This window comes from Podarcis vaucheri (genome assembly GCF_965113315.1).
Source record: "Podarcis vaucheri genome assembly, chromosome: 13".
NCBI classification, from domain to species: Eukaryota; Metazoa; Chordata; class Lepidosauria; order Squamata; family Lacertidae; genus Podarcis; species Podarcis vaucheri.
Window position 1 is genome coordinate 20546143 of NC_138751.1, and position 13028 is coordinate 20559170.

At 46.3% G+C, this 13028-nt stretch overlaps 2 protein-coding genes across 3 annotated transcripts in view; one reads left to right on the forward strand and one right to left on the reverse strand.

The window, feature by feature from the left end:
* The window catches only part of PLEKHA4 (pleckstrin homology domain containing A4), a 52564-nt gene extending 42420 nt beyond the window's left edge, over nt 1-10144 (reverse strand). The window contains exon 1 of one of the 2 annotated variants that reach the window (XM_082196899.1): nt 10122-10144. The gene's annotated coding sequence lies outside the window, so the exon portion shown is untranslated. Of the gene's footprint in view, nt 1-3845; nt 3977-10121 lie in introns of those variants that run through there. The other variant, XM_082196897.1, reaches the window with a different exon arrangement.
* Nucleotides 1957-12149, forward strand: PPP1R15A (protein phosphatase 1 regulatory subunit 15A). The gene is made up of 3 exons (XM_082197010.1): nt 1957-2187; nt 5850-7323; nt 10159-12149. Exons 2-3 carry the CDS (start codon nt 5857-5859, stop codon nt 10417-10419), a joined length of 1728 nt encoding a protein of 575 aa, XP_082053136.1. The 5' UTR covers nt 1957-2187; nt 5850-5856; the 3' UTR covers nt 10420-12149.
* Nucleotides 12150-13028: the final 879 nt, after the last annotated feature.

A 13028-nucleotide genomic window follows, 5' to 3' on the forward strand; every position in this document is an offset into this window, starting at 1 on the left:
ACAAGTGGGGAAAACGGAAAGAGAAACCAAAACAGGACAGGGAATATCAAATTACAACAGATCTTAATCAGGTGCAATTCCCCACCCCACCCCTCACAATTGGGTTCTTACATTACTGGCAGGTGATAGCAATACCACTGGGTTGAAAGTGACCCAGATGTTATTAGGTCCTGTAATTCTCATCCGCCTGACTGGTTGACACCTGGATTTGTTGCAAGGTCTGATCCCTCTGTTTCTATCTTAGGTTGTTTCAGTTATTGTTCAGATTTGGTCCTAAATGCCAGGGGGCTGTGAGAAAGAAAGCACAGGCCTTCCAGCTAATACTGTTGTCCAAAATGGGCTGTGGATCATTGAAAATATATTGGGCAGGGCTTTTCTTTTCCAGCTGGAACTCAGTTCTGCCCCTTCTCAGGTGGGCACCATATCCATAATAAGAGAACAAGAGAGGTATTCATGGCAAGTCCCTGCACCTCTTTTTCTAGAAAAATTAGCACTGCTCTTAGGGAATTAAAAAACAAAAGAGCTGTCCTTTTATTTGTAAAACTGTTGATATGCTGTCTTCTCCAAAATATCAGAGCTGTGTACAACAATATGTATGCAATAGCAAGTATACATATTGGGCTGTGTGTCCTGTAGTAGATTATTCCTGTTACAGTGGTACCTCGGGTTAAGAACTTAATTCGTTCTGGAGGTCCGTTCTTAACCTGAAACCGTTCTTAACCTGAGGTACCACTTTAGCTAATGGGGCCTCCCGCTGCCGCAACTTGATTTCTGTTCTCATCCTGAAGCAAAGTTCTTAACCCAAGGTACTATTTATGGGTTAGCGGAGTCTAACCTGAAGCGTCTGTAACCTGAGGTACCACTATACTGGTCTGGCCTTGTCAATTTATTTTTTCAACTTCGTTGGGTGGGTATCTGATGTGCATTTACCTGATGTAAATCCTTTGCGTTCGTTTTTGTGCAACAAGCTAGAATAAATGTGGTTGCATCGTGGGGCAAGGCTATGGATCTTGTGGTGTGGAACACAGGAAAACTGCCTTATACTGAGCCCATCTAGTTCAATGTTGTCTCTGCACCGAACTAGCAGTGGCTCTTCAGGGTTTTGGACAGGTAATATTTCTCCATTCTACCTGGAGATTATAAGGATTGTAGCTGGGACCATCTGCATGAAAAGTAGAAGCAAAAAACATGTAAATGTGTACTGGCGATGGTCACTGGTTTCAGGTAAAAACAGAAAAAGTGGTAATTTGTAATCTTTTTATTGTATAGAAAGTGACTAATACTTGATAATGACTAGCTATTGTCTCAAATTATTATGGACTGGAGCCAAGACTCCACCTTTTAGCTTGCCCTTGTGGTGACTTTCATCTTGCTGCTGCTGTTATTGTTGTTGTTAGCCTGTTCCCTGATAAAAAGCCTCTTGTTCTGTGCCTACAAAGTGAGCAACTTTGCTTTATATTGAATAAGGAAGAACCTAACTTTCTCTCGGCCTAACCTGCCTGTTGGGGAAGATAAAACAGGGGGTGTAAAAGGGACTTTGCAAGTCACCCAGAGCTGCTTGGAGGAAGGGTGGAATTAAAAAGGAGTCATAGAGAGTTACTTGCCAGCTGAGAATAAATGGCCAGGTAGCTGTGATGAAACAAAGGTTTACGCTACAATAAACCTTGCAAATGGCTGCTCTAGGCAGGAAAAAAGAAAAGTTAATTTCTGTATTGATCATGATAAATCCCACCAGTTTTAAAAAATGAAAATGGAAAGTACGAGGAGCGTTTTCTGAACGAAGCCTCTCTTCTACTAGGAGAGTCAACGACGGGGGCAAGTACTTTCGTTTCACGTTTTGTTTCCCAACCCACCCGTCCCTACTCTAGTCCTCGCCCCGCCCTCTCCCCAGAACCCTCCGTCTCTCCCCTGGCCCCGCCCCGTTCCATAACGTCACAATGTGGTGACGTAATCTCCCAGAACGAGTGTTTATATAGACTCGGCGTCAACAACGACGCATCCAAACATTCTATTCCTATTCACAGAAGAAAAACAGCTGCCGCCGCCGCCGCCGCCGATTGAGAGACATGGGTTCTGCCGCGACCGACCGCTCTTCTGCCAAGCCCGCCGCTCGATCGCCCGATCACCGCGCCAACCCCGCAGCTGCTTGCTGGAGCGAGTTTGTTACTGGCTAATTCGATTCGAGAGGTAAGGAGGCAAAAGTCCACCATTGGGTCCTCTCTCTCCCCTTTCCTTGGAACCCAGGAGTCCTGGACCCCCGCAGGTACTGTGAACGGCTAGACCTCGCTCCGCTCCCACGCCAGACCAGGGAATTTCGCAGACCACATCCCTTCCTAGAAAACCCAGGAATCCCGGCCGGCTTCTCGCCTTCTCCCCGCCCACATCACCCGGGATCCCTCCTTCGCTTTGTACTTGGGAGTTAGACCGCCCACCACGCCTCTTTCTACACCACCCAGGTGCCTCGGCTCCTCAGCCCTAGGACCCAGGTCTTTTGCCTGCGGAGGACCCAGGAGTCCTGCCTACCACCCCGCCTCTCCAGATTCCTTCCTGCTCGTGGTGCGTGCACTGAGCCGGCCCCCGCCCCCGTATATCTCTTCCACAGGTATCCACCCAAGACCTACACCCTTCTTAATTGTTACGTCCTCGTCCTTGCTTAATGCAAGCAAGTTCTCGAGCTTGTTTGGAGGTTCTGGCAGGGGAGCGCAGCTATCGTACACCCTTGACCCAAGAACGGTACACTCCTTTTATCTGGGGTGGTCGTCCTCTTCCACCGAGGATGCACATGGAGCGGCCTAGCCAGCCAAATCAACCCTGGCGATCAATGGGGTGACAGATGTCGAAGATCGACCTCACATCCCGTTTAATGCGGGTCCATAGCTGTCAACGTTTTCCTTTTTTAAAGGGAACTTCCCTTATTCCGAATAGGATTCCTCGCAAGAAAAGGGAAAAGTTGACGGCTATGTGCGGGGCTCAGAATGGTGTCTCCGTGCCCTGCCCCAAATCTATACCCCAGTATTATCCATGTGGGGGAGATCTCCAGATACCCCATTCCAGTAGTTTCATTCAGTAACAAATATTCTATATTTTTGCTGTTCTTCTTTTTTAAAGTATCCTTATTTTATGTTGAACCCCTTCCCCAAATTGTGGCACTGCTAGTCCTAAAACAATAGCCTTCTGTATCTTATCTATGCCTCTGTGTCCTCTTTTGCATTTTGGGGGGGTCATTCCCCCCGTTAACCTGCACCCCAGACCTCCCCTCCCCTTTGTAAAAATGCATTAGTTATATCCACTCCTCTTTTTGAGCTCTTCCAAGATTTCGTTTTCTGTTCCTCTGCCCTCATACTGCCACAATTTTTCCACTTCCCCCAATACTGAATTCCTAGGGAAGGCCAGAAAGTAGAAACTGAACTTCACCCTCATTTGGTTTCTACCTTCCCTAGCACACCTAGTTAAGAAACTGCACCATTTCCTTTTTGCTCCACATTTTCAAAAATATCCCATCCTACCTACCGGACTAGGATGAATGCCAATGAGGTTGTTACTGCCACTGTTTCGGCACCCCTACCCCAAACTTAATATTTAATATCCTCAGCTATAACCCTGGAGAGTGTGACAGTTGTCCTGTATAGCAGGGAGGGGGTCTATTTCTGAATGGGCCCCCTTCCTGTTTTAGAGGAGGGCTTTGATTGTTAAGATTGCTGTCAAAAGTAGGGTGCTCTCCATCTGCTGTCCCACAATCCTGGGAATCCATGCATCTTTTTGCTTTGAGGGCGTTTGGAAATCTTCAAATGAACATTCCCCTCCCCTCCCTTCCTCTCCCCCTACCCACCATTTCCCGTTCTAACCTGTTGTGGGTCAGAAGGTTTGCTGTTCTTCCTCTCTCCCCGACAGCTGCACACCCGGAATCCAGACTGTGTGTGTGTGTGTTGTGTTATTTCCCCCCCTTTCTGCTTCCGGACTGGGGTGTTGCCAGCGTTCCAGGGGCACTTGCTTGAGCTTGTTTGGGGCGCGCCCTGGATTAAATCAACCTACACATCCAAGCCAGGAAAACAACCCATAGGAAAAAGAGAGAGAGATAAACTGAGGCACACATAGGGGGCGGAAGTAATCTTGCTGGAATGTGGGGGTAAGGGCCTAGAAGTGCAGGATTCCTGCCCCATGCCTTAACTTCCTACCCCCTATTTTACTCCAGAGTCTTATTCTTAGTTGGGCCTTTCCTAATCCACTTCATGAGTGCGTACACACCATACATTTAAAGCACATCTCAGAATCCTGGGAACTGTAGCTTGCTAATGGTGCTGGGAATTGTAAGTTCTATGACTGGTAACAATTCCCAGGATTCTTTTTTTGGTGGGGGGTGCTTTAAATGTGTGTTGCGTACAAAGTTAAGGTGTGTATTAAAGTTTCCTCTTATTTTTAACTTTTATTTAAAAAAATACTTTGTTACAAAAGAAAACACTCACCAAAGCATTTCTTGTTAAGAACAGTTAAACAAACACTAAAACCATTCATATTCTGCCCTCAAACAACCTCCAAAAAAAAAGCAGCCTGCCATTGCACATATCATTATATTGCTTGGAACAAATAATACATACACTCTGAGCTCCCCAAAATGCAATATCAATCGGGGAAGGGTGCTACTTGCTCCTGATACCATAACCCATTCTCCTTCAGGACATTTCTTGCCTAAGGCCTCCATTCCAGAATCTGTTGTTGGTGCCAAGTCTCTGTCCATACTGGGCTTAGTCATAGCAGCCCTGGTTACACACAGAAGGCCTTTACTCACAGCTTAGAAATTAAGCAGCATATAAAATACCATATAAATAAGTAATAAATACTTCACAGCTTGAGTATAAACAACCTGTTCTTCCACACTCTGGATTAAGGGAACAGGCCTTTCAGGTGGATTCCTGATAGGTTTCAGGTTTTGTATCTACTCTGTGTGTGTGTTTTAAATGTCTTGCTTACAGGAGAGACTACAGCTTAGTGGTAAATGAAATGCTTTGCAGGAAGAACTTCCTAGATTCAATCCTTGGCATCTCCAGGAAAAAAGCAAAATGTGGGCGGTGAGGGAAGGCCCAGGTAGTGGAGATGAAACCGTGGCAAACTACTGCCAGTTGAAAGAAGACAAAGCTGAACTAGAGGCACAAATAGCACCCATATGCCCTATACAGTGGTACCTCGGGTTACAGACGCTTCAGGTTACAGACTCCGCTAACCCAGAAATAGTATCTCGGGTTAAGAACTTTGCTTTAGGATGAGAACAGAAATCACGCAGCGGGAGGCCCCATTATCTAAAGTGGTACTTCAGATTAAGAACAGTTTCAGGTTAAGAACGGACCTCCGGAACGAATTAAGTACGTAACCAGATGTACCACTGAATATTAAAGCAGTATCATACCACTTTAAATAGTCATGGCTTCCCCCAAAGAATTCTGGGAAGTGTAGTTTAAGGGGGCTGGGGTTTGGTAGGACACACACACACACACACACACACACACACACACACACAAAAAATATTCCCCTCACAGAACTGCAATTCCCTGAGTGCCCTGGCAAGAGGGATTGACTGTTAAACCACTCTGGGAATCTGTACCTCTGTGAGATGGCTTGGTGTTCTCCTAACAATTCTCAGCAAATGACAGTTCCCAGGATTCTCTGGGGGGAGCCATGGCTGTTTGAAAGCAGTATCCTATTACTTTAATGTGTAGTGCAGATGGGGCCTAAGTCTGACCCCTTCCTATAATGCAGCAAAACAAAGCATATTGGAATCTGACTCTGGGCTTTCCCCGGCACCATTATCAGATTTTTAATAGCTGGTGGCTTATTTTCACTTTGCTTCTTTTCAGGTCTAAGATGCCCCCTCACATCACATCCAGCCAACTGACATCACCCCCCTCAGACACAGAGAGGTTGCTGGTTTGCTGTGACCCCTTCAGGCTCAGAATGGCTAAAATCCTCCCTGCCGAATCGAGCCGGTCCAGCCCTGCTGGCAAGTTCAACATGGCAGCCGTGATTCTTGGACGTATGGCCCAGATCGCTCTGGACTGGGTGAGGAGGTGGTTGCACCTCTGGCAGCATAGCCCTGCCACCCTGGTGAGGGCTGTGTTGATGGGCATTGCCAAGGGGGCAATGCCCATCTTAGGGAAGACGAAGCAACTCTTAAGAGGAACTTGGGAGGAACTTGGAAGAGAAGAAAGCAAAGTGGAGGGGCGAAACTTGAAAGCTGCCCATCTAGGGTACTTTTCCCTGGACGGTCACAAGTGTTACCCTCAAAGGGATACAGAAAGCTTGGCTGAAGGCGGACATTTTGAAGAGGACCTGGCACTGCTTCTGCCTGCTTCTAATGGTCCATCCAAAATGGATAGCATGCGTTTGGAAGAGGATGGCATTTCTGAACCATACTTGATCAGCACTTCCATTGCCTACGACCTTGGAAATGACTGGGATGTTTCTTCAGAAGAAGACATGGCGTTGGAAGGCAGAGAGAACCCTGGGAGTTCCCCCCAGAAATGGCTGGAATATTGTTGCCATCCACAAGCATTGGTGAAAGGATTGAATATTGGCGGATACTGTAGGGAGAATGTGGAAGGTTCCTGTAGCCACCGTGGAGAGTTAAAGGATTTTGGAGGGGGCTTTTGTTTGGAAAGTACCTCCACTTCCCAGGGAAACGAGGAGGGCCTGGGATCTCGTGGGGATTTGGTGATGCGTGATGGGCAAAGTCCATCTGATTCCCCAAAGGATGGGGAAGAGATAGGAGAATACAAGAAAGGTGGAGAGAAGGGTGTGTTCAACTCAGTCCCCTGTGTTTCCAAAAGCCCCCTTGTCCTATCCTTGTTCTACAGTCCATCAGAGGAAGAGGAGGATGGCAGTGACGATTCAGAGGACTGGTGGAGCGATGACGAGATGGAAGAGAGCATTCAGTCTGGAGGGCACTCGGGGAATGGGGAGAACTATCTGGAAGCGGAAGCAGACTCTCTGCATCAGGATGTATTGGAGAGCCTCTGCGAATCTTTTTTTGCAAGGAACGACCCTTTCCACCCACTCTGCTTTTCCAAGCCCAATCAAGCCCCCACATCTGCCCCTCAGCCTGAGGCCAAGAACCACAAGGAAATCACAGTCACCTTTTATCAGACAAGGCTGGATTCTAAGCCTGAGGAGCTGTGTAATCCACCAACGCGACCACGTTCCAAGTGGAATCCAAGAGTTTCCTCCAGGCATCCAGCTCAGAAATGTTGCCAGCCAGACTCTGAGGAAAACTCTGATCCTGTGACCACAGAAGTGTCATCCGTTTCCCAGGAGGCAAACCAGGTGATTAAGAAGGTGAGTTGCTTTAAATACTTTGTGTGTGGACTAACCAGAACCCCTAGGTTCTCCAGAGGATGAGTCTTGAGGGAGACAGTTCAGAAACGTGTGTGTGTGTGTGTGTGTGTGTGTGTGAGTGAGTGAGAGAGAGAGAGACATTCCCTAATTAGGAATTGCTAACGCCCTTGGTTCTGCCCCTCACAAATTACTAGCCTGGATCAGAGTTGTCCATTTCATTCACAAATGTTTCAGGAAGTCTTCCTAATTTTATCACTTAACTGCTGTGTATAACTACTATGTTTACACAGCAGTGGTTATGAGTAGAAAATTGGGTGTTACAGAAGCTGTTCCCCACCCCACCCTGTGCCCTTTTTGACAGCTGAAGTTAAGGCAGAAATTAAACAGGTATAGCTTTTGTTTACATAAATTAATCAAAATAACACTCTTCCTGCTTTTCATGTTTTTTAAAACAATTGTAGGCATCTCAGACAGGCTTTTACAATGATAAACAATTCTTTCTGTCAGCCTCAGTAGATCAGAGCGGTTTGAAATCTTAGCTGATGAACTGAAAAGCTATTTAAAAAACCCCCTGAAAGCGGGCATCTCACAGCTTAGGGTACTCTGGTGGTCTTGATGGGCACAGTATGGTCATAGCAGGGAACAAAGTGTTTCTGGTGATACTGTAGCTCTAAACCATTTTAAAGAATCGGCCTGAGTTGGAGCAATGGGGAAAGCTCCATCTGTTGAAATTAGGTATTCACAGGGATTTTCTTCCTCAAAGGAAGAAAAGTGAGCATGCTGTGTGTGTCATGGGGTGAGAACTTAACAGTAATACCTCTGGTTACAAACCGTCCTCCTTGCGAACGCTTTGGGTTATGAGCTCTGCTAACCTGGAAGTAGGTCTCCTGGTTGCGAACTTTGCCCCTGTATGCAAGCAGAAATCACGCGCCAGAGGCTCCATTAGCAAAAGCGCGCCTCAGGTTAAGAACGGTTTCAAGTTGAGAATGGACCTCCAGAACGAATTAAGTTCGTCATCGGAGGTACCACTGTATGGCTGTTGCGCAGGGAGAAAGGGGTTGCTAATAATAATAATAATAATAATAATAATAATAATAATAATAATAATAATATATTATTTGTACCCATCTGGGCGGCTTCCAACAAAGATTAAAATCAAGGAAATCAATAATGTTGGATTCTGCTCCCCCAACATAAAGCCTGCCCCCCTTAGATAAATCCTGGCTACGCCCATTCTCCTTTTCTAAGCTGCCTTCTCTCCCATTCTAAAGATACCTTACTCAGCCCTCAGTTTTTACTTTCTGCACCCCACCTTGTTCTCTGTTAGCACCACCCTAGAATCTCCTTAATGCTCCTTGGCCTCCCCTGTCCTGCTGTTGGTTTCGCCCATCCTGAAATATCGTGTAACATCCCTTTCATGCAACATTACCAACCAGGAAGTGGATGATGTAAGGCTGGGTCATTTCCCAGCAGACAAGACTCCCCTGCCTTCCTCTCACTGTTCCCCCTCCCTCCTTTTGTCCATAGAGTGTTGGTAGATCTATTGGAAGCTGAGCTTAGTAGTTTGCTTAGTCACCTTCCACAAATGCCCCAAATATAAGAAGAACAGCAGCACACAAAATAACAAGATCAATTTAAGAACAATGCAAAGTGGACACCCACAACAGAAACCTATGGTTGCTAGTCCTACTCAGAGTAGACTCATTGAAGTTAATTAACATGACCAACTTGGGTTCATTTTAGTGGGTCTACTCTGAGTAGGACTCAGTTGTATACAGCCTCTCTTCCTCCAGCTAGGAAATGCAACTGTGTGCAGTGCCCACAGTTGTGTGAAACCCAAAGAGATGCTCAAGACGCAGCTAGAGATTAGCAATGGAACTCAAGGAGTCGTGGAAAAGTGTTCCTCTGAGCATGGGTAGAGAGTGTCTTTGCCTTACTCTTGAGCAGCCACAGCCAAGCCAATACTTGAGATGGTAAATAAAAATAATAGATAATATATTGTTAGTGTTTATATCCCGCTTTGTTTTCTCCAAGAAGCTCAAGATGGTGTACATGGTTTCGCCCCTTCTCATTTAATCCGCATAAGAACCCTGTGAGGGAGTTTAGTCTGAGCAGCAGACTGGTCCAAGGTGAAAGTCATGGCTTGGTAGGGGATTTGAACCCTGGGCTCCCAGGTCCTACTCCAACACTTCTGACACTGTAAGAGCTGTTCAACAGAGAAATGGTCTCCCTTGGGAGATGGTGAACTCTCCTTCCTCGGAGGTTTTTAAGCAGTGGTTGAATGGCCATCTGTCCTGGATGCTTTGGTTGAGATTCCTGCATTGCAGGGGGTTGGACTAGATAACACTTGGGGTCCCATCTAACTCTCCAGTTCTATTATTCTATCACACTGGCTTTCATGTATGGTGTCTAAATAGGAGTAAGAGGTGGTTTGCATCATCTCTCTTGCCTAGGGCAAGTTTAAATTAAGGTCCTGATTCAGTACCCACAGAAAAGGAAGTGGACTAAAACTAGGGACAACACAAGGCTGTTCTTCCCTGTCCCTGGCTGGAATGGTTACAGCCAGGATGATAACCTGTTGCACATCCTGAAACATCTGGAGAGAAGCAGCTTCCCAACCCCTGGAGCACAGTGATGGCCTTAAAACATGATATTTGGCTTGTTTAGCTGAGAAAATACAAAATGATTCAGCAGGGCCATTACAGGACGAAAAAAACCAACCTGTTAACTATATGAGGTCTAGCCAATTATTTAGTTTAGTAGCATTGGCATAAATTTGCTTAAGAGCAAGAAGATACCTGTCCCACTATCCTCATAGCCTCTCAATTTCCTCAGGTCCGATTCTCTCCGGTGGTGACCGTTCACCCGCTGGTGGCCTGGAGCTACGCGTCTCGGGCTGCCCGCCGTGGCCCCTGGGAAGAAATGGCCCGCGACAGATGCCGCTTCCGCCGGAGGATTGCTGAAGTGGGAGCCATCTTGGAGCCTTGCCTGAGGGAGGAACACCGGGCCAAAGCTTGGAGGGAGATCTATGGGGTTCAGGAAGAAGAAGGCAACGACAGCTCCCCTCTCCTTTCTGGTTCTGCTGAGGCAGATTAAGCTGTGCCTCCAGATTAAGTCAGGAATGAAATGGCTCTTCAAGATATGGCAGCCATGAAGTAAACCGTCCATTAGAGATACATATAAAGGGTTCTGAGGTTTTGAGAGCCAAATTGAATCCTTTTTTTTAAACACTGGAGATCGTAAGGGGAGGCTCATGGGTCTGAAAGGAGGGCCGTGTGTGTGTGTGATGTAGCAAGATTTAATTCTGGGCCTGAAATCCACATTCTCTCAGGGTGAAGTGGGGCCCTGAAGTTGCCGTGAGGAGCAAGAGCTTCTATGCTCTGATATTTCTGAATAAATGCACTGATGTAAAGCTGCTACTACCTCAGTTGATTTGAAGGTTGTGGCTGCCAGGCCCTTAGTCTACAATGTGTGTAGCATAACACAAGGAATTGGTGGCCCTGGTGGACACTCCAGTGTGTTATGCGCATGCTCTAGTTTACACATGATGTTAAGTGGACAGAATTTCACAGGGTTTCCTAATGTATTTCTATTTTACATGCTAGTTATCTTTCAAAGCAAGCCTTTGAGATTTCTTTTAGTAGTATTTCCCCCCCCCCTTAATTTCAAAATATGTATTAAATTATTAGTAATGGTGATGTGAACTCCCAGGATGGAGCAGAGACTTGATGTCTGTATGTATAATTTAATTGTCCACAAATTATTACTTTTTTAAATAATAAAAAAATATTACAGCTATGACTGTGTATTCCCTCATCATCATCTTGGTTATTGAAAATGTAATATTGAAAGCTGATTTCAGAAGTCTCCCCACAACACGTATTTACCCCTTATTTGTGACTAGAAGCACCCACTAGAGTTTATTCTCCGGGGGATAGGGGTGTCTTGAGCAACAGAAGCTGTATCTCAAAATCAGACTTTATAAAGTGATGGCAGGGTGGAAATCACAGGAAAGTGTAGGGTGGCAATCCCCTACTCCCACTTAATTTTTTGGTATTTCTGCAAAGCCTGGGATTTCCCCCAAGCCTGCTGCTACTTTCCCTCTGAAGCCCCATCGACATTCTTAAGTGAAGCAGCATCATTAAACAGTCATGGCTTCCCCCAAAATATCCTGAGAACTGTAGGTTATAGGTGCCAAGTGTTGTTAGGAGACCTTTAGTACCCTCAGAGCTCTACACTTCTCAATGGATCCCTGGGAAAAGGGATTGACCCTGTTAAGAATTGTAGCTGTGGGACGGGGAATAGGGGTGTCAGGCCCTGGGCCCTTAATTTGGCTCTCCTAGCCTCTCTAAATTTGTTCCTCAGCCTAATTTTGCCCTTACCTACCACAGAAATGTGGCCCATGGAAAGTTGCCCAGTGGTGAATGTGGCCCTTAGTTTGAATTGTTCCTCACCCCTGATGCTATTTAGGATGGTGGCAACAGACAGAGTAAAATAATGGATGAAAGCCAAGCAATCTCTCCCATTTGGGTCCCTTGCTCTCCTCCCTCCCCGAATTTTATTTCCTGGAACTGTCAAATCGGAACCTAGTTTTAAGCCTGCCAAGGAGGCAGAACTTCCAAGTTTACACAAAAGAGGAAGGAAAAAGCCACTGGAGTAAGAAAAGAGCCAGAACAGTATCAGCTCTTCGCAAACAACCTTATGATGAATGACGTTTCTGTTCTCTCATGGCTTAGGAATGCAGTCTTGCATACCAAAGGGCACTGACTCATAAGGCCTTAAAAATAAATGACTGGCAAATTGAAGCCAGCACCTACTAGAAATAACTTGAGCTTCTGTCCTGTTAACTCGAGTTGAGGGTGGTAGATGGGTTTTGTGAGGTAAATAGTTAAGCAAGATGGCAGCCTGTTGGTACCACACTGTTCGGCCTAGTGCGAGAGGACAAGAAAGAAAAAGAAAGATCTGGTTCTATGAAACCCAAAGGTAGACTTTTGCTATGCAGAAGGCAAACTTGTTAAATGAAAACTCCTGTCAGCCTTGCAAGCACGGTCAGTGGCCATGAATTGGGGGGGGGGGTTAGTTCAGCAACATCTGGGTAAAGGTTCTTCACTCCTGCTGTAGCTTCTTGGACTCCCAACTCCCATCATCCCGGCCACTGGACATGTTGCCTGGATCTGATGGAAGCAGGAGTCTGACATCCAAAGAGGGAACAGTCAACCCCTCTTCCCAGGGAACTGTCGCTCTGTGAGGGGAATGGGGGTCTCAACAACCCTCAGCAGCATCCTTAACCAACCAACCTTCGCAAGATGCTTTGGGGGTCATTGAAAGTGGTGCAATGCTGCTTTACATGTAGAGTGCAGGTGGGGCCTGGCCCTATGGTGCATTTCTAAATGGGGAGGGAAGGAAGGAAGGTAACACATCGAAAGCAGATGCATGAAACCACAGGGCACATGAAACGCACGTGGGTGGAGCTCAAGAGCAGACTGCACAACTCAGGGAAGGAACAGGTTGCTCTCTGTCACACCCACGTTATTTTCCATCCAAGGGAGAGACCGCCTATGAAATGAGATAGTGGGTAAAGGCTACTCACCTGGGCACGTGATGGCAGCTGGCACATGCCTGCGCTTTGGCCCATTTGAACAGGCCACATACAACATGGTAGACAGCTAATGTAAGGATTTGTATAACTTTACAATATGCAGAGA

What these genes read in the sequence shown, in the direction of transcription:
- PPP1R15A (XM_082197010.1), top strand. Translation starts at nt 5,857, where the DNA reads ATGCCCCCTCACATCACATCCAGCCAACTGACATCACCCCCCTCAGAC. An exon ending in CAAACCAGGTGATTAAGAAG is followed by an intron (nt 7,324 to 10,158) that starts GTGAGTTGCTTT and finishes CAATTTCCTCAG; the next exon opens with GTCCGATTCTCTCCGGTGGT.